General features: G+C 33.1%; 3 protein-coding genes across 3 annotated transcripts; 1 reads left to right on the top strand and 2 right to left on the bottom strand.

Moving 5' to 3' along the window:
• The first annotated feature begins 4,756 nt into the window (after nucleotides 1-4,756).
• On the top strand, nucleotides 4,757-5,632 carry LOC101268223 (protein DMP2-like). The gene has a single exon (XM_004229430.5). The coding sequence runs from the start codon at nucleotides 4,910-4,912 to the stop codon at nucleotides 5,432-5,434; it is 525 nt and encodes a 174-aa protein (XP_004229478.1). The 5' UTR covers nucleotides 4,757-4,909; the 3' UTR covers nucleotides 5,435-5,632.
• Nucleotides 5,633-12,881: 7,249 nt separating this feature from the next.
• LOC101267932 (uncharacterized) lies at nucleotides 12,882-15,491 on the bottom strand. Its single transcript, XM_004229429.5, has 4 exons — nucleotides 14,148-15,491; nucleotides 13,785-13,992; nucleotides 13,559-13,688; nucleotides 12,882-13,446 (listed from the first exon to the last, which is right to left on the bottom strand). Exons 1-4 carry the CDS (start codon nucleotides 15,026-15,028, stop codon nucleotides 13,187-13,189), a joined length of 1,479 nt encoding a protein of 492 aa, XP_004229477.1. The 5' UTR covers nucleotides 15,029-15,491; the 3' UTR covers nucleotides 12,882-13,186.
• A 614-nt stretch (nucleotides 15,492-16,105) lies between these two features.
• LOC101267645 (uncharacterized) lies at nucleotides 16,106-19,900 on the bottom strand. Its single transcript, XM_004229428.4, has 4 exons — nucleotides 19,465-19,900; nucleotides 19,247-19,348; nucleotides 18,655-18,781; nucleotides 16,106-16,724 (listed from the first exon to the last, which is right to left on the bottom strand). The coding sequence occupies exons 1-4, from the start codon at nucleotides 19,681-19,683 to the stop codon at nucleotides 16,507-16,509; spliced, it is 666 nt and encodes a 221-aa protein (XP_004229476.1). The 5' UTR covers nucleotides 19,684-19,900; the 3' UTR covers nucleotides 16,106-16,506.
• Between the last annotated feature and the right edge of the window lie 1,684 nt (nucleotides 19,901-21,584).

Raw genomic sequence — 21,584 nt, 5'->3', positions numbered from 1 at the left:
AAGATTTTGTGATTTAAATTAAATATTTTGACCACGAAGATTTTATGATTCATATCAACTATTAATTTGTTATATTGTGTGGATTTAATTTTTTTTTTAAAAGAAAAGCGATGGACTTTGTCTGTTTTTTTATAAATTAAAAATACAAAAAAAAATTAAAAAGCAACGAATGACGTCGCATTATTAAAAATAAATTAAAAGATATATATAAAGGACAGAGTTCGTCTTTTTTGAAAAGCGACGAGATTGCCTACGTCGCTTTTCCAAAAAAAGGGACACACACCATCGTCTTTTTCTATCGTTCTTTGACGGATTTTTAGTAGTGTCATTCACACAAATTCACCTTCTGAAAAGATATTTGACCAGTACGTGTTCCCAATATATATTTCACCACGAATAAATATTTACAATTATTTTTCAATGTTTCATAAAAACAAAATAAAATAAATTTCTTTCATAAAATACATAAATCAAGATAATATTTTTTTATCGTTCATCATGAACTAGGTTTTCCGTAGTTCTTGTTATGATAGGATATGTACGTAGTCCCACAATGGGGCTCAGTTTCATAGGAAGAAATTTTCATGTATATCCTCCAAAAATTGAAATTGGGTCTATTTTTTTTTTTAAAAAAAAGAAATTTCATTAAAATATATAATTCAGAAAGAATTTTAAAGTCCCCGGTTTCAAAAAATCTTAGAATTTCTTTATTAAAAAGCAAAAAAACATTAGAGTTCAAACTTCCTTACTTTCAAATACTTTGGATATATTTTAGTGGTTTGGAAACTATTTGAGGTGATTTATATCGAGAGAGTTTGACTTTGGTCAACATTTGAGATCTGGACTTGAATGATTATTCTACCAATTTTATTAGTTCGAAAAGGCCGAGTCCAAGCTAGTATGGTGTATTAGCTCGGGTCCTGAGATTATATTGTGTAGAATATTCTTAAAAGAAGCCTCAAGGTGTAATTTTGGGTAAAATATCTTCTTTCAAAAATTCGATGATTCGATTGATCTCGAAACATGTTTTATAATCGATTTAGACTATTGAATTATGCGTAAAAATTTCCAAATTAAAGGATCAAATCAAGCTCTCTTACCATTGATGTTTTTCTTGACGTGTTATTTCGTTGATAGCTATGTTTATCATCAGAAGTTTTCCTATTTTCAAAACTTCGAAAGCTTGGGAGAAAGATTTTGGAAGAGATTTCTTGTGGGAATTCATGTGGGTAAGTTCCTAATTCAATTTTAAATCACTTCTTACCAAATTTGTTTTCTAAATTCTCCAAAATCAAAGATTTCAAAAGTGGTGATTTTCCCTACAAACTGAAATTTAACACTCAATTCTTACTTGATTTTGGTTGAGTTTTCACCCACAAACTCCCTGTCACTTAAGAATTATGTTTGTTAAATACAATTCTACTTTCCCCTTTTCTATATTGAAGAGATTTTTTTAGGGATTTTATGTCACCACGAGCCTACACTTTTGGCGGGACTGGCACTCGGTGACCATTGCTGATCTCGAGCAAACCCTTGGCCTGACTTACTTAGTTCAGCGGAAGATAACAATTACACTTATAAGGATAAAAGAAATTAACTGAAGAATGAAAATGTAAAGACTACTGAAGCACTAACTGTCTATGAAGCCTCTAACTTGACTGTGATAATTGTTGAGACAAACCCCATAACATTCTATTGAACTAACTAGAAAACAATAAAAGATGTCCTCCGGAATGCAAAGAGGCTCACCAACTGACTCTGGGATGCTTAACTGGATCAACGGTGTGTTGGATGTCGATCATCGTTACCTCCGTTTACATCATGATACGATGCAGGCCAACTGGCATCAGTACATTGAATGTAAGAGTATGCGAGTTGGAATGCTAAACGACACTTAAGCTTGAAAAGGAGTAAGAAAGAACGCTTATCATGGCTCTACTCAACTCATGATTTACTAACTCATATTCAATATATGCAATTTAAAGGTAAATGCAATATAAAGCAAAACTGAGTAAAAAATGTTGTGAACTCTAAATGTATACAAGTATACAAATAATATTTTATGTATACATAAAAATACAAATAACTAATGTATATGAAAATACAATACTTCTGTGGGAGCTTCTCTAACCGACAACCATCACTTAAGAGCTATAGTGATGATACAACGTACTCGACCCATGCTACCCGGCCATCCTAACATTGCCAGAGTATATGACCTGAACTGCCTAATGGATTACTAGTAAACTGTGAAAAAGATTCATCTAAAAAGTATGACCCTTTTCTACCCATAATGATAACATGATTTTCATGGAGACTTGAGTTAATCTGAAACTCACATCTCCAAATCGATGCTCAATACTACTCCCAAAAATATACTGGCTCTTATGTTTTAGAAACACAATGATTCTGTGGTTTGAGATTAGTGCTCAAAACTTAGCTTTAAAAGCTCTCTTCGAAATCATAGTTTCCCTGCTTGCTTCGTTTTATAAAGCTATTACTTCTGTCTGAAAACTAGCCTGAAGGCTCTTTATTTGTTTAAATGTGAAAATATTTGTAACTCTTAGGGATTACTTAGTCCCCTTATTCTTCTTTGAGGATGAACTCAACTCTTTACTCTTACTTAACTCGTAACTTGTAACTTGAGTCTTCAAACAAAGTTGAAAAAGATTTGTTAGAAACTCTTAAAAACTTTAAAAGCTCACTTTGACTTGCTTCTTAACTTTTAGACTTGACCCTTAACTTTTTTGACTTTGATCTTGACTTTCCTTGAATTGGATTATGGATTCAAGGATCATGATCTCATGTCTATGGATGATTTCATGATGTTTAGATGTACTTTAGAGTGTTGGAATCAACTCGGAATGATAGGTACATCACTTAGGAACTAGTACGAAAATATGGTGTAGAAATGGAAACTCCAGGTGACCCTGACGCTTTGAGAGGCACGGGGCGCAAGAGCCTGACGGACAGACACTGTCCTCAGGCACTCTGGATGGCGCGGCGCCCCAGAGCATGACAGACAACGTCTGTCCTGAGGGGCTCTGGTAGGCGCGGCGCCCCAAGGCTTGTCAGACGGATTTTTCAACTTTTCTTCTTCTATTTTCAACCATAAACCCCTCTAACTTTTATGGATCTCCCCCCAAACACTTAAGATCACTAGTATCCTCAATACTCACTAGTTTAGGCTCGTAAAACAACCCGGAAACACGAATCAAAACCAATAAAGGTACACTACAACTCTACCAACAAGGTTTCAACAATTGTTCATCAAGAACTTCAAGATTCATCATTCAATCAATACAAAACTTGTTGAAATAAACATATTGGTGTGTGGATGAACAAACCCACACAGAAAGATCCCACATACCCTCGATAGGATCACCTCCTACGAATTCCACTAGCGAAACCTTAGCGTTCTTGAAGAATTCTTCATCTTCCTCTTTCTTCTACCCAAGCCCTAAGTGTTCTCAACTTTTCTAAAACTGAATTAGAACTTGGTTTTACCCCTAATAAACCCTTAAAACGAATTAGGAAATACTATGGTGAAAAGACTACTTTACCCTCACTAAAATCCGGATTAGACTTTTCTCAGTTCAACAATCCAACTTTCGAAAGGTGTATCTCCCTCACACAACATTGAAAATGTGCAAACTCGACTCCGTTGGAAAGATATTCTCAAGGGATTTCCAACCATATAAAGAACTTTTCCTAACTCCTCCTGAGCTAGAAGTTACGGCCATTTGAAAATGGACAAAACTCACTTCTAAACTTAGAAAATTTTCTAAATTTTTTCTGTTCTTTCCAAAAATAACTATTCTTAGTTTAATCCTAGCTATTTAGGATTATGAGATGTTACATTTTAAACCTTAGTAATATGGGCATATATCGTTGGAGCCTTAATTTTGATTGGTACTTTCCATTCTTAATTAATTAACATCGCACTATAACCTTTAATTACTATCTAAGGAACAAAATTTCTTTATTTTTCTCCTTTCTAAATCTTCGTAACATCCTTTAGATTTAATTAAGGCACAACCTTTTTTTATTTAATTAAGGCACATCCCTTAGATTTAATTAGGGCATGATATTCTTAATTCTTTTTCTTTTTTAAATCTTCAAAGGGTATGACATCACCTAATATTGTTATTTCTAACAAACAAAAACTCCCCATTTTTCTCATTTTCAAATGGATTCCTTAGTTAATTTCTATTTAGGGCATGAAATATCTTATATTTATCCTTTCTAAATTTTTATAAGGTACTACATTTTCTAATTGTCATTGTAGGGAACACAATTTCCTATTTTTCTCCTTTTTAAATCTTCATAGAGTACGCTATCCCTTTAAATTTTATTTATAACACAAACTTCTATATTTTTTTTTCTTTTCTAAATCTTCATAAGTTACAAAAACATTCCTTGATCGTCATTTTAGCAAACAAATCTCCTTATTTTACTCTTTTCTAAATCTTCTTAAAAAAACGTTAATTGATTATTATTTTTTTTTTCAATTTACTAATCCCAATTATTTAATGATCTCTTTCTTGTAGTCTTTTTTACGTGTGGGGTGATAAAATTTTGAACTCACAAAATAATCTAAGCATATTTATAACTCCACTATCATTTGCATTACTTGAAGTTATGTCCATTTCCCCAAAGAGTAAAAGCAAAATAAACAAACCCTACTTCTTATATTCAAAGCTCATCAATATATGTTACTTAGAAGCAACAACACACTCTTTCCATCTATAAATTCTACAAAATCCATGCACTTCCCAAAATCATAATCCCTACAATTACAAAACAATAAACAACTTAGTTATTTCAAGTTCAAGTTGCGCTTGCTGCTTTTCATTTTGACAGGTTCAGGTGCTTGTAACTCGCTCGCTCGCTCTCTCTCCCCTAGAAAATGGCAAAACCTAATTATACCTTGAAGGACAAAACCTTAAATGGCCTAGGCAATCTCATAAGACTCCTCCCAACAGGAACAGTCTTCATATACCAATTACTAAACCCTATACTCACAAACGATGGTCATTGCACTATCATCAACAAGTACCTATCAGGCATCCTCATTGCCCTTTGTGGTTTATCTTGTGGATTTTCTTGTTTCACCGATAGCTACACCGATAACGAGGGCTCAACCCACTATGGCATAGCTACAATGAAGGGGCTTTGGCCAACATCTAAATCAATGGACACAAGTTCATACAAAATAGGTGTAGGTGACTTTGTGCATGCATTTTTTACTATGGTTGTTTTTGGTGTTGTGACTATTTTGGATAGGAATACGGTGGATTGTTTCTTTCCGGCGTTCGAGTCGACGGAAAAGACGTTGATTATGGTGTTGCCACCGGTTGTTGGTGCAATTTCTAGTGTTGTGTTTATGGTGTTTCCTAATAAACGTCACGGTATAGGGTACCCTTCCAACTAATTAATAGCCAAGATAACTAAAAATGGAGTTATTCTTGAGTTTTAAAATATTTTACACTAATTAATGATTTGATTGAGTTTTGTGTTTTGAGAAAGGTTCATTTGTGTTGGTTGATTTATTTTATTTTATGCTATGGTGTGTGTATATGATGTTAATCACATGAAATGAATTTTTATAACATTTGGGGTTTTAAATTTATTACTTTGTTGGTTATACAATGAGCTTGTTTATCTTGGAAGTGTTTTGAGTTATTTTTTAAAAATGTATAATAGTGCTATATTCTAGTAAAAATCATACATCACATTTTTGACTATTTCATCGAGTAATATAAAACGGAGAAAGTAGCTTAAAGCTTAAGTTTACTTTAACGAAATAATTAACTATCTCTCTAACTGACTAACTATTGGGTTTTAGCAAGTGTGAATGGGAAAAGAAAAGAGAGATTATGAAAAGTGAGGGAACTACTTTCAAAAGTCATTTCTCCCATATCGGCAAAAGAAAGGGAAATTGTTGTCTTTATAGAAGGAAAAACTTCCATTACTTCTTAAAGAGCTAGAAGAAGATGCCCCTCGCGCCATCGTCGTCGCTCGCTCGGCCTCGACAAATGATTTGATTGATAAATTTTTGGACAAAATTTATTTAATCGGTTTTTGTTAAATCAAATAAATCCTGTCGTTACTTTCCAAAAAGTCGTTATTTTCCTAACAGTCACAATTTTTGAAAAGTTGTTATATTTTTTAAAAGACACAACTTTCTGGATAAAATGGGTCTGAACAGATTTCACTGAACAGACACGTTCCTTGCTGAAAATGGCTATAAAAGGAAGTCAATTTTTGAATTTTTCAAATACTGAAAATTTTTCTTTCTCTGAATTTATTTTTCTCTCAAATAAAATCAAAGTGTCGATCGACTGAGTCTGTACTGCTATTTCTTTAACAGGTTTAATTCGTTTTATCTTGGGAGAAATTAATCTATAACGTTGGGTACAGTGAGGGGATTAAATTTCTTAAGGACATACAATAGTTTCTGTGGACTCGGATTAATTCTTGTATTTTGTGTATTTTCTGCTTCATCTTATTTCTGTTTCTGTTCATTGATTAACCTTATAAATACAGGTTATTATAAGAACACTAACAAAGTAAAATACTAAGTTGTGTATCTCTTAGAAAATACAAATGAATTTGTTTTTTTTAAAAAAAAAAAAAATCAACCATAAGCTTATGCACATATATATAAAGAAGTTCGTAATTTCTACATGATCGCGATTCCATCTTTCATATAATAACTTTTCAATATCATGTTCTTATAGTACTGTTGATATAAACTTAGATTTAAATATTACGTATTGTATAGAATATGTATATGCATATTTCCACAATTAATTTGTCACGTATGAATAACAATGAACTTTAGTATATGTTATTGAAACGGATAATTAATTATTTGAAGGAAAAAAAAAAAGGAAATGGGAATAGAGATACCTGGAAGCAAGAGTAAGCTATTGCTTCCCTTCACCGTAATTAAAGTAACAATATATTATCATAGATAACGAAAAATTTCAATATAACGATCAATTTGGTATGATCACATTTTTATCATATTTTTTTTTGAGCCTATTTTATTCGTATTACTCTCTATCTTTTTTATAGTAGTTCTATCATATATGGCCATATCTTATTTTTTTTCATAGATTTATTATAATGATACGTGACATTATATAACAACACAGAAATATACAATCTATCTAAATTATTTATTAGAATGACGTAATGTGAAACAATATAATACAATATATTATGATATAATTGGAAGTAAACATCGAGAGCTACTTTTTAGTTGTTGAAATAATTTTCTGACTTTAGTAAACATTTTGTAGCATCAGCATGATCTAATTTAGTGCAACCGTGACACAATTTTAGGAACCACACCACATTACTTGTACGTGATACCAATAACTTTTTTTCTAGTAGTTGCACCTATGATTAATTATAGACTAATATTTACCTATAAGGTTGGTATATGTTCATTCTTATGTTATAAGTTTTATGTTCGATTTTCTTTTGGTACGAAGTTAGCTTTATTAGAGAGTATTTTATTCTTTAATATAGGATTTTCTAGCACGAATTTAAATTTAGTAAGACTCCAATATAGATACTGGACACCAGAGAAAAAATAATTAAATTATAGACTAATATTTGAATGTATCATTCTTCAAATTGTATCATCTAATTAAATTAGAGTTTCTAATGGACTCAAAATTAATTGTTTCATTACGTGTAAAATAATGTTGTATGTTGTGGATATTTCTTTCTCATGCCCCAGAAATTTTAAAGAGTAAAGCAAAGAAATGGAAGATGATGTTTAACATAATCTCAGATATTTGACCTAATTAGCTTCTGATATGTAATTATTGAAACTATCAATTGATTAGCATACTTTATGAAATTTATCCATTTTTGTCCATATTTTCATGGGTTAAAATTTGGGTGAAAGCTTAATTATATTTACCCAATTAAAATATAAATTATCTAACTTAATAAAATATGGATTAAATTGGTTGATATAATATAAATATGGGCTCAAAATTGTCAGTTCTAGTCAAACCATATGTTTGGACTAATATTCGTTCAATTGCAAACTCTAGTTAAGTACCAAATAACAAGTCTTTTAAAGCCAATTAGGTATTCTAACTTATTAAGAGAATTAATGTCAACATCATGTCTATGACAATGTCGAAGCTAAATGGTCTGGGTTGAAGTTATGATCGAACATGACGCTTGCTTGATAGATTTAGTTAAAAAATAAAATTGTGTCTTTGCTATAGCTATAACTTTATGATTAAATTAGTCCCTCATGTATAGGTGTTGAATTATTCTTAACCTAAAAACTAATAATGCAAAAATTAAAAATTTGTTAAACTTAACTGTGGGTCTCACACTTGGTGGACCTTCTTCCTCCATCATCTTTTTCCACCATTTCTTCTCCTCCTTGGAAAATTTTTATGTTGTGTGAGGTATGTCATGTAATATTTATATAAGGAATTTTAAAAAAATATATTTGTAGGTTTTATGTCTTTTCGACCTCTCCTTTCTTCTCACTCCTCCACCCCACCTTCTATTTACCCCTCTCTTTAATATGAAGTACTTGATTTTATATATTAGTTTATTCTTATTTTTAATTTAGCTTATTAATAGTAGTTTGTTGGCTAGTTATTTTATAACATGTTATTAGTACGAGACTCAGCCATCTTGAGCCATTTTGAATAAATAATATGGATATGCCCCAAATTTAGTTTGGATCAATGATCAATCATGAAGATATTGTGTAATTGATAGTGGAACAATGCACACCATATTTAAATATGAGAAATCGCTTAGAAGAAAAGGAAATGTTGCTACAATTTCTAGTAATTTGAACTTAATAGAAGGCTCTGGAAGAGCTACTATGTTCTTACCTAAGAGGACAAAACTTGTTATAGAAGACGCATTGTTCTTTTCTAAATCCCCAAGAAACTTGTTAAGTTTTAAAGATATTTGCCGAAATGAATATCATATTGAGACAATAAATGAAATGAATGTTGAATATACCTTGGCATTACCAAGGTTGTCTCAAATCAAAAATATGCGTTGGAGAAATTGTCAACTTTATCTTCTGACTTATATTATGCAAAAATAAGTACAGTTAAAACACATTCTATCGTAAACCAGAAGTTTACTGACTTAAAATTTTTTTTGCTTTGGCATGACCGAATAAGTCATCCTCGATCAATAATGATGAGAAGAATCATTGAAAATTCAAATGGACATCCATTAAAGAATCTAAAGATTCTTATGTGGTGATGAAATTTCATGTGCTGCTTGTTATCAAGGAAAATTGATTACTAGGTCATTATCAATGAAGGTTAACATTGAATCCCTCAATTTTTAGAACGTATACATGGGGATACATGTGGACCTATTCACTCATCTAGTGGGTTGTTTAGATATTTTACGGTCCTAATAGATGCATCTTCAAGATGCTCTCATGTGTGCATTTTATCATCTCGCAACCTGCCATTTGCAAAATTATTGGCACAAATGATATGATTAAGAACACAATTTTTAATGACATTTGTAAAATTATTGGCACAAATGATATGATTAAGAACACAATTTTTAAAGTATCTCATTAAGTCAATTCGTCTTGATAATGCTGGAGAATTCACATCGCAAGCGCTTAATGGTTATTACTTATCAATAGGGATAAAAGTTGAACATCATGTCGCTCATATTCATACTAAAAATGGCCTTGTTGAGTCATTTATTAAGTGCTTACAATTGATAGCAAAACCGCTACTTATGAAAAGTAAGTGACCCACTACTGTTTGGGGCCATGCTTTCTTACATGCAACATCACTTGTGCATCTCAGATCAACTTATTATAATTAATATTCTCCGTCACAATTAGTATTTGGTTATGAACCAAATATTGCTCATCTACGAATTTTTGGATGTGTTGTGCCAGTAGCACCACCTCAGTGCACTAAGATGGGCCCCCAAAGAAGGTTAGACATATATGTTGGGTTTGATTCACCCTTTATAATTCGCTAACTTGAGCCAATGACGGAGATTTATTTACTGTAAGATTTGTAGATTGTCGATTTAATGAAATAATTTTCTGCAATTAGGGGGAAAGAAAAAGAAACTTAAAAGTGAAATTGCATGGAAAGTTTCATCATTATCTCACTTTAATCCATGTTCCCCCATGTGTGAACATGAAGTCCAGAAGATCATCCAATTGCAAAACATAGCAAATCAAATGTCAGACGCATTTACTGATTTGAAAAGAATAACAAAGTCAAATACTCCTGCAGTAAATGTGTCCATCCGAATTGACATCTCAAAAGGACCATGTATAAGTGTTATGACTTCTGAATCACTAACACACTTGAAGCGTGGAAGACCATTGAGTTCAAAGATAAGAATCCTAAAAAAAAAGTAAGAAAAATGACACTATAAAAGAATCTCACAAAGAGATTCAAGATCTGATTAATCCTAATATTTCTGAAGAAATCAGTGAATCAGAGACTCAACTGAATAAAGAACTTTCAATAAGTTCTATGGGTTATAAGATAAGTTTAGATCGATTGAAAATCATAATTGATAATGTTTCCGTATATAATGTTGCAGAAAATGTTATGCAAGACAATGAGGATCTTGAACCCTTATCTGTCGAAGAATGTTGACGAGAATGTGATTGTCCAAAATGGCAACAGGCAATTTAATCAGAATTAGATTCACTTGCTAAACATGAATTTTTGAACCTGTAGTTCAAACCCCAAATGGTGTAAAATCGATTGGCTATAAATGAGTTTTGTGCGAAAGTGAAATGAAACTCTAAGATACAAGACACTCCTTGTTGTGCAAAGATTCTCTCAATGACCTAGTGTCAACTATGAATAAACATATTCACCAGTTATGGATGCTTTATCAATTTAGTTGTTCATGAAAATCTTAAAAATACATATGATGGATGTGGTTATGACTTATCTTTACGTACACTTGATAATAATTTATATCAAAATTTCAGAAGGACTTAAAATGCCTGAATAATATAGTTCAAAACTTCGAGAAATGTGTTCAATCATATTACAAAAGTCATTATATGGCTTAAAACAATCAGGACGCATGTGGTATAATCGCCTCATTGAGTACTTGATAAAACAAGATTTTATAAATGATGTCATCTGTCCTTGCATTTTTATTAAGAAAACAACGTCAGAGTTTGTTATTCTTGTTGTTTATGTTGATGACATTAATCTCATTGTAACTCCAGAAGAGGTCCAAAAGGCAATTGAATATCTAAAGAAAAAATTTGAGATAAAAGACCTTGGAAAGACAAAACTTTGTCTTGGTCTATAAATTGAACATTTAGCAGACGGGGTCTTCATCCATCAATCTGTTTTACATGGACAAAGCACATCCATTAAGTACTCCAATGGTTGTACGATCGCTTGAAGTGAGTAAAGATCCATTCCGACCTTAAGAAGAGAATGAGGAACCTCTTTGTCCTGAAGTACCTTATCGTAGCGCAATTGACGCACTTGTGTATCTTGCTAATTCTACGAGACCTGACATAACATTTTCTAATAATTTTAATTAGTAAGATTTTGTTCTTCTCCTACATGAAGACATTGGAATGGAGTTAAACATATATTGTGATATCTAAAAGGGACTAGTGATATGAGTCGGTCTTTTACTAACAAAAATAGTTCAGATCTTGTTGGTCATGCAGATGCAGGTTATTTATTTGACCCACATAAAGCTTGATCTCAAACAGACTATCTGTTCACATACAGAGGTACTGTTATATCATGGCGATCTACGAAGCAGTCCATAGTCGCTACTTCTTCAAATCACGTTGAGATAATAGTCATTCATGAAACAAGTAGAAAATGTGTATGATTGAGATCAATGATACATTTCATCAAGGAAAGATATGGTTTGAAGTGTGATGTCAAGGTACCTACGATGCTCTTTGAAGACAATTTTGCATGCATAGCTCAATTAAGAGAAGACTTCATAAAAGGAAATAGAAAGAAACATATTTCACCGAAATTATTCTTTGCACATAATCTCCAAAATAATGATGATATTGATGTACAAGAAATCCATTCAAGTGATAATCCAACAGATTTATTCAACAAATCTTCACCAGCCTCAACTCTTGAGAAAATGGTGCAAAAGATTGGAATGTGAAGACTTAAGCATCTGATCATGGTCCTTATCAGAAGGAGTGAAATACGTGTTGCACTCTTTTTTTCCTTAGTCTAGGTTTTGTCCCACTGGGAGAGTGTTGTAAAACTAAATGGATGTCATGTGGGTCATCTTTTAAGAGTCATCATTTGCTATATTAATATGATGACATTTGGGCCACCCATGTTTGAGGTGTAATCACTTGGCCAAATGAACAGCTTATCAATGGCCAAGTGTTTAGTTTATATTTTCTATTGATTATAAATAGTCATTGTTTTCTTCACAAAGATAGATACAAAGATATAAGAAAAGTTTGGAATATATTATTAAACTCTCTCTTTGTTTGTTCTTATTTTTAATTTAATTTATTTATATTAGTTTGTTGGCTAGTTATTTTATACTCCCTCCGTTTAAAAAAGAATATCCATATTTCCTTTTTAGTTTGTTTCAGAAAGAATGTCCCCTTTTCTTTTTTGGCAACACTTTAACTTTAACTTTCCATGTGTCTTGTCTAAAACCACAAGATTAAGGGTGTTTTGGTACATTTGACATAACTTTAATTTAGAACCAAAAGATAAAAAAGTCTTCTTTCTTTTTTTAAACTCCGTTCCAAGTCAAACTAGCTATCCTTTTTGAAACGGAGGGAGGAACACATTTTTTTTTATACATTAAAGACTATTTAGATAAGATAATATATAGAGAGAGGACCAAAGTAATTTTAACGACCCTTACACATTAAGGACCATTTTGATAGTTTTCTCCATAATGCTAAGCACTTGATCTAACAAGCGGTATCAGAGCCAGCTATCAACTAGCTTTTGACACAATGGTAAACATTTGATCCTAACAACTAGTTCTAACAAAAAGAGATAACATATATCTGCAATATCTCATGTTTCTTCCTCACAATTTTAAACTCTACATGTAATAAAAGTGTTATAATTAGTCACAAGAAAGGAACAAAATAATGTATACACCACCACAAGGAAGAAAATGAACTAATAAACATATATAGTTGCTAAGTGCTCACTTGCCAAATCCCTCTTGAAGAACAAGAACTTGTCATCTTCTCAACTTTCTGTTTTACTTTCTTCTGTTTCCTACTATTCTTCCTACCTCTGCTTGCTGCTTTCATGATGTCCACCTTAACTATATGGTGATCGGACGTGCCTTTTGATGAAACAACCGAGTATGATCCAGGTACAAATGCATAAGGCAGGCCTTGCGATCCCAAAATATAATCAACTCGAGTTCCATATTTACATGTTCCTTGCACATCTATGCCATAATGAGAAAGAACATGATTGAGAATGTTGTTAGAAACACATACAATGGTTACAAGTAATATTGGGAGATATTTCATAGGAAATTTTGAGATAAAGAATCATACTTTGGCCTTTAGCAATGATAACAACTGACTCGCATTCCCCTGCAAACTCTTTTGCATCATTGTACTCTTTCTGTTTCAAAAAGTTCATTACTTCAACTCTTGGAGTTGGCTTTCCTATCTCCTCATAATACTGCCACGATGACATCGTGTGATCAAGAAATTGATAAAAAAGGATACTAGTAATCCAAGAAAAAGTTGTACTTATAAGACTCGGCTTTCTTCTTACCTTAACGATATCATTCCATCTCTCTAATGAGTAATCTGAGGCTTGAAGAGAATTTACCCCTCCTGCTAAAATATGAGGACTGTCATTCGATTGTATTATTGCATTTATTTGCTTCATTCTCCAATTTTCATCTAAATGATCAAGTTGAGTACAACAGAAGTTCAACTCTCCCATCCGGGGTACATCAACCGTAGCCTTAAGCACATTCCTGCATCAAACCAAAACACCAGTTATATAAGGAGCATGTTTCAAGTTAAAAGCTTTACCAAATAGAAGTGTTTTCTGTTTCTAATAATTTAAACGTTTAGATAACATAGCGCATACGATTCTATGAACATAGATATAGTCAACATAAGGAGGCACCTGAAATCTTTATCATCATAGATTTTCTGGATTCTCCATTTCTTAATAGGCCATTTGGATAAAATAGCATTACCATATTCAGGAGCCCAGCTTTCAGCAAACACATAGTTCATTCCAAGAGCACGAGCCAAATCAGATAAAGGGCTCATATCTTTCTCTTCCTCAGCCTTCACATCTTGTAAAGCCAATATATCAGCATCCACTTCTTTCAGTACATCAAGAATGGTCCTTGTTCCACTCAAGCAGAAGCCTCCATAATCGTTAATCATCCAATTAGCCATCGCGGGGAAGCATATTGGAGACCTCACAGGGCCTAGGTTGTTGTTGTTTAAACTCAAAATCTTAGTGGAATCATCTTCCAAGATTCCAAGTACCCTATTCTGAGCTAATGAAATCTCATTCTCAGGAAGGTTGATTGAAACTTTTTGCTTTGGTTTTGCTCCATTTGCTAATATTGGATGAAGAGGGGAATGCTTCAATATGCTCTTTGGACGATTATTCTCGGACTTAACCTGGTTTTGAAATTTGAAACCGTCATCATTGTCATCGTCATGAGAAAAGAGGGATGGTTTTTCAGCCTTAGGCACAGCAGGTGCAAGGGAAAACAATGCAGCATTAAAAGTAGCTAGTCGAATAGTCCCACTCTGTCCGTTTGGATGAGTTGATGATGATTTGAAACTTAGTTTTTCTTTGAGCTGACCATGACTTCCTCTTGAACTCAGCTTCCCAAACCTCTTGATCACCACCTTCGTCCTCGGACGATGCCACATCAGCCATCGGATCCTCGAGCAAAGCCGGTGAATTCTCCGTCTGAAGACATGAAACATGCAGGAAAACTGTTTCCTGCATGAAAGCTGCACTGGAACCTCTGTTGACTGCATAGGAGTTCTTCTGCAACTTAGTTTTAGCTAAACTAGATGGAATATTAATGAATTTAAGGTTAGTCAAATTTCTTAAACTAAGCCTTGATTGAAGGTATGAAAATGGTACTAGGATTGACACCACATTTATACTACTTATCATTGAAAAGGATATTGTGTCTTACTGGTGAAAGTCTGAGTAGGGCAAGTTAAAAGTAGATAAAGAGACAAAAACACATCCCAACTGCTCCAAGAAATGAGGTGGGGTTTGAATATTTGACATTGGTGACATATAATGGTTGAGCTTCTTGTCTTGTGACAACAAACAATACCTAACTCATACCTGTGAACAAAGACTTTCTTTCTCTTAGAAACTTAAACAACTGTAAAGATAAAGAAATCCTCAGTTTTTTCTATTCTTGATTGATATATTATAATAGATATATGACCTTCATCTACTTAAACTTTTTCCATATTAGTCAATGAAAAGAGGTCTAAAACCAAGAAATTATCTAACTATGGAGCAGTTTGTTAGTCTTGTGACATAAAGTTTTTTAAAATAAGAGATAACAGTTAAGGTGCCATATGACACACGCACCAGCTAGTCCAATATTTAGAAGATAAAGGTGGGATAGGCTTATGATATTAATAGGCTTTTTGAAATAACTTTTACAAGTCATTTTCAGTCTTCACAGAATAGAGTGATCAATTCGGAAACAGTCTCTCTACCCTGCAAAGGTAAAATTAAGGTCTGCTTGTGGAATTATACTAGGTATATTGTTGTTGTTGTACAGGACATAGTGATCAATTCTCTTCTGGCAGATGCAAATACAACTCATGACATCATTTATGTTAGGCATTTCAGTGCTTTGGTACAATCAAAATGTTTACATTCTGGCCTACTACACTCAAGTGAAATAGGGGGTGGAAATGTGGAGGTGAGCCAATCAAGCCTCAATCTCTAGGTGTTACCTAACACTTTTGGCAATACGTGTAAGTAGAACACTGATTGGGGAAAAAAAAAAAGAGAAGATAGGATGGACCTTATGTACAACTTCAATCATTTGCTGAGTAACATTAAAGCACAAACTGCAATCATTTGGCTAGTCTGAAATTATATTATATTTAAGAAATGGCCATCTTAAGAGCCAGCTCAAGTGTACAAAGAACATGATTAATCCTTGACTAACAATGGCACATGCACATGTCTGATCTAGTTTTATGTAGTGTTAGCAGTTTAAGAAGACTTAACATTCTAAACATGAAATCCCTTACTGAACTTGCAAATACAAAGTTCCTGTGAATATGCTATTCCATGGTGGTGGCTGGTTAGCGCAACTGCTTAGGATTCCTAATTCCAACTCTTCCACAGTTCATTCCATCAATAACTTAAATCCCCCTTTGATTTGCTTTGTTTCTATAGAAGTAAATCATCAGCACAACTTTGAGGATGAGGCTGAAGGAAGCATAATTTCGGTAGTTTTCTCTTCTCCCTGGCACTAGTCATCGAACAAGGTATCTAAAAGATTTGAAGGAGATTCCTCTTTTCCAGCATCTTCAAAGAACCCATTTGAAAGATTTTCCCTCTTCAGTCTTCGCTCCTCAGCAACAGATTCAGATGATTCCATGCAGTAATTTTTCTTTGCCTGTTTGAAATGTCTTTCAGCCACAATGAACTTGTTCCCTTCACGTGTTCTCTCGGAGAATCCAGCCCAAACTGAGAAGATTTACATTTTAAATTTCAGTCCACAATATAGCTAAAACTACATGATCATATAAGGTAATAAGTGTATTCAAATGTTGGGAAAAAATCACATATACAAGTGGCATACAACAAATAGAGAAGAACTAGACCAGATATACCAAATGATAATATTAAAACCAGAGCCATTAAAATGAAGTAAAATTTAACCCTCACATGATCATATATAAGGTAATAAGTGTATTCAAATGGAAAAGAATCAAATATACAAGTGGCATTCAACAAATAGAGAACTATACTAGATATACCAAATGATCATATTAAAACCAGAGCCATTAAAATAGTTTTAAATTTAGCTCTCAGCAGCAGCAGTCAGTGATTTCAATTTCATTACAGCTACACATGGTACAGTCATCTCAGTAGCCACTGGATTGGCGAGATTGCACTGATCTAACAACAAATGATCACCAGCAAGACATTAACAGACCATAAAGAATGGCAGAGTTGATTTAAACTCGATTGTGGGTTTAAAGCTTACAGTTAAGTTCCAGTGTTGTATCGAGGAAAAGATTATACTTAATTATACTCTTTTGAAAGAAGATTTGTTTCTCCATTTCTTGGCATTTTAGCGTAAAAAAGGCCCTCCATTTGTTATAGCTGCACAACAATTCAAGCATCAAAGTACGCGTGCTGAAGCATACAAGAGCCACAGTCTTCTTAAACTATGTTTCATTTGATAACTAGAGAAAAGAAGCTATTAGTTTTAGCATTGAAAAAGCTAGGTATATTTTTTAAAAAGGTAATCCTCTCAAATACTGAGCTATCAATCCAGCTAGCTATTCCACATTTTCAGGTGTCATACCAGAAGAAAATTTTCCTAATTGAAGTACAAGAAAAAGTGCTAAGCACGCTAGCAGCCTCTAGTTCTCTACCTTCCTTTGGCCGTGAAATCCTCGAGATTATTTGAAGCAAAAACAGCTTGTTGGCAACACTATGGTGCTGGAAAACCAAATAAACAAAATGAAACTTTCTTGCCCTTCTGTCGATCAGTAATTACACATATAACCTAGGGGAGTTCACCATTCAGTTTGGTATGTTTTGAAAGATTCCGGTTTCGGTATTTTCGATTCTCGGTTGTACAAATACCATACTAATTCATTTTAATACTAAAGAAAAGCAACTCTAAGAAAATGTAAATGTCAAAGAGCAACACTTCGACCACATGAAAACAAAGGCTAGAAATTCAGATAATTTAGGTATGAATGGAGAAGGTAAGAGCAATATCTAGTCGTATGAAGGAAATTCAATGTACAACAGAACAAGTATGCTGAGCATAACTACACAACAAGGAAGGGATAGTCTAGAGGTAAGGACTCTCCACTTCCAACTGTGAGGTAAGGGGGTTCGAGTAACCAACACAGAGGCGGAGAGCAAACTGAAAAATGACACTGTTGGCTCCTAGATAGAAGAGTTTCGTGGTGGGGTTTACCATATATTTATAATTAAGAAATAGAATGAGAACTGCAAGCTGGCCCGAGCACCACTGATCCAAAATAAAGAGAGAACTAGAACCTAATTTAGCTTTTTCTTATTTCACAAGTAGTATTTTATTATTATTATTATTTTTTTTTTTTTGATAACCGAAAAATCTGCCTGTGACCTGCCCCTCTACCCTTCTCCACAAGCCACAAATCCTCCATCTTTTTGCCACTCGAGCTAGGCCTTGGGGGCTACAAGTAGTAATAACAAAAGGTAAAACACTAGATGGAGGAAGAAGTCACATAAAAAGATGTGGTCCTACTTCTAGAACGATAGAGCAATATAGCTAACATTATCAGGTATAAGACACAAAATGTTTCTGTCCAGTATGTAGCATGGAAAAAGTCACCAAATAACAGAATAGAACGAATAAGATAGAAATAGTAGTGATTATCAATAAAATTACCTCCAAATTGATGTAGAACAATGGAAGCAGCAACAGTCACATTCAATGAAGCAGTACCACACCCATATTGTGGAATATATACAAAGAAATCACATATCTCACACTCTTTTGCAGAAAGTCCAGTACCCTACAACATCAATTTATTCATATTATGGTCAACAGGCCAATCGTTATCCTACCCTAGCATTTGTTTTTCAGAACAAATGACATTCACAAACCATCAAGAAATCATATTTCCCATCCATAATAAAGAACAAGTAATTGCTAACACCTCTAAGCAAAACTCCCAGAAATCGCTAATAGAGTTCTACCATAAGATATTTCGGTTGAGTAAAGTGCATCGTTGTGATGAAAATACACTTAGCAACAATGAACCCCTCAGTCCCAAACTAGATGGACGGTTATATGAATCCTCACTTCTACTAAAAAAGTATTTTTTCTTATAAAGAAAATTGAGATTAATGTCTCTAATCAAACTTAGTGTAGCTATAATAACAGATCACTCCTAATTTCCAGTTAGTTAGTATGTATCTAATATGGATCATCTCAAAATTTATAACAAAAAGAAGCCAAAACATATTATGGTTCGAACCTCATTGCCCAGCAGGAAAGCAGTACTTCTCTTAAAAGGATGTTCATTTACAGCAACCGCATTTTCTGTAATTTCAACTCCACATATATCACAATCTCTTTCCTGTTCAGTAAAATTCATAAGCAACCATAAATGATCAGCCTCAAGTTCTCTGTATATTACAAATCCAACACTTACAAAAGTACATAAGCGAATTTTGTTTTTGGAACTTTGCATACCTTGAGGAAGGTTTTAGCATCGGCAAGGGAGTGGAAGTGGCGGAAACGGACGTGAGAAGTGGAGCCGTGGCTACCGAAAGCGTTGAAATCTCTACGGCCGACGAGTATCATCTCCGAGACGCCGAACGCCGTGGCGCTACGAGCTAAGGTTCCGACGTTGTGTCTCTTTGCTATATTATGTACCAGCACGAAGCTCTCTAGTTTCTTCTCATTTTCCATCTCTTCCCTATATTACCGCTGGAAAAACACCACCAACTGAGCTGGCTGCTGCCCGTTGCCGCCGTGCTCGGCTGAATGAGAAGTCTTTGACGGCGGGGTTTGACCGGGAAGTGAATTGGGCCGACGGAGATTCCTGGCCCAGTATATGTATGGACTGTGGACACTAACTTTCATTAAATTACACTTAGTGTCCCCAAAGTTTTAAGTAGTGCATTTTTATAGAGAAAATGACATAAATAGTCCCATAATTATAGCAATAGGTCAAAAATTTAATAATTTTCAATATTTATTTGAATTGAATCTAAAACTTCAATGAAGTGATAAAGAAAGCCAGTGTAAAATTTCCTTGAGTTTAATTTGGGCTATGTTCTTCGGGCAACTTTCACATATAGCTAACAAAAAATTTATATTTGTATGCTATAGCAAACTTTGCATAATAGCACTCCATAGCAAACATAAAACTGTATAATTTGTTATACATATACAATTGTATAATTCGCTGGCCTAAATTGTATAATTCGCTGACCTAAATTGTATAATTTGCTGACCTAAATTGTATAATTCGCTGGCCTATTTCGCTGCAATTGTATAATTTGTTTTGCATACAGTTGAATCGAATTAAAATGTATGTATATTGCATAATTATAAGTGTATAGCAAGAAGATATATGTTTTTCTCGCTTTATACAAAAACAGAAACACAATATATACACTTCTGTTGTATAAAGCTAGAGAAAATTGTATTCCGCTGCAATTGTATAATTTGTTGGCCTTTTTCTCTGCAATATTTGAAGTAAAATGTTTGTAAATTGTATAATTAAGTGTATAACACGAAGATATACATTTTTGCATGTGTATATACAATTTTTTCTCGCTTTATACAAAACAGAAACAGAATTATACACTTCTATGTATAAAGCGAGAGAGGCGAGCGAGAATGGAGAGTGGCGAGCGAGATTTTTGGGAGAGAGACGCTGGCAAATTTTAGCTAATGTTTGCTATGGAGCACAATTAAATCAAAACCTAGCTATTTCATTTAATTTAGGTTATTAGTTTGCTATTATATACAATTTTCCCATGTTTATATCTTAGAAAAATTGTTATTGAAATTTTTTTTAGGTGTGTGGGAGTCACATGATAATATAGAGATTATTAAAAGCATGTTTGTTTATCAGATAGACTAGTTTCCGAGCACGCGCTTTGCGCGTGTAACCCATGAGTGTATTATTTCTTAAAAGATAATATTACTAAATAATAAAATATATCTAATTGAGATTTCTTACTTTGTTTTACTACTAATTGTGACACTCCCATTTTCTGACCTCCAAGTGAATGCATCGAGATAATAATATGAGAAATTAATAAAATAAACTTTGTTTGTAATTAAAAAATAAGTTTGCAAAGCTAAAAGGAAAAATAACAACTATCTAAATTAAATTTCTTGATAGTTCCGTTTTATTGGTAGAATAATGCTAGATAGTGTAAGATTAACTTTGAGTGAAGGAAAACAAAACCTTTCAACTTTATTAATGAATGTGTTTTAAGTATTGTATTAAATTTTTATCCACAAACACTTTAAACTAATTAGTTAACTATAAATATTTAAAACTAAGATGTAAAAAGTTTTATCATTTATATTTTAAAAATCAGGATATTTTATGAATAACTACTATTTTTATATAAAATAAATTCTGTCATGTATAACTTATCCACCATTAATCTAATATTATATGTTTCACCTTTTTTTTTCATAAAAAGAAAAGAAAAGAGTAAACATCCTATTTTATCACATTCATTCTTAAAGATGAAAATTAATGTATATGTAAAAAATTATAAGCACGGAGAAGAGAAAAAAAAAAGGTACACATGAGCAAGATAATTAGGCATTTCATTTTGTTTGTC

Source organism: Solanum lycopersicum, chromosome 1, assembly GCF_036512215.1.
Source record: "Solanum lycopersicum chromosome 1, SLM_r2.1".
NCBI lineage: Eukaryota > Viridiplantae > Streptophyta > Magnoliopsida > Solanales > Solanaceae > Solanum > Solanum lycopersicum.
Note: the sequence above shows the minus strand (reverse complement) of the source record. Positions and strands in the feature narration are given on the sequence as shown.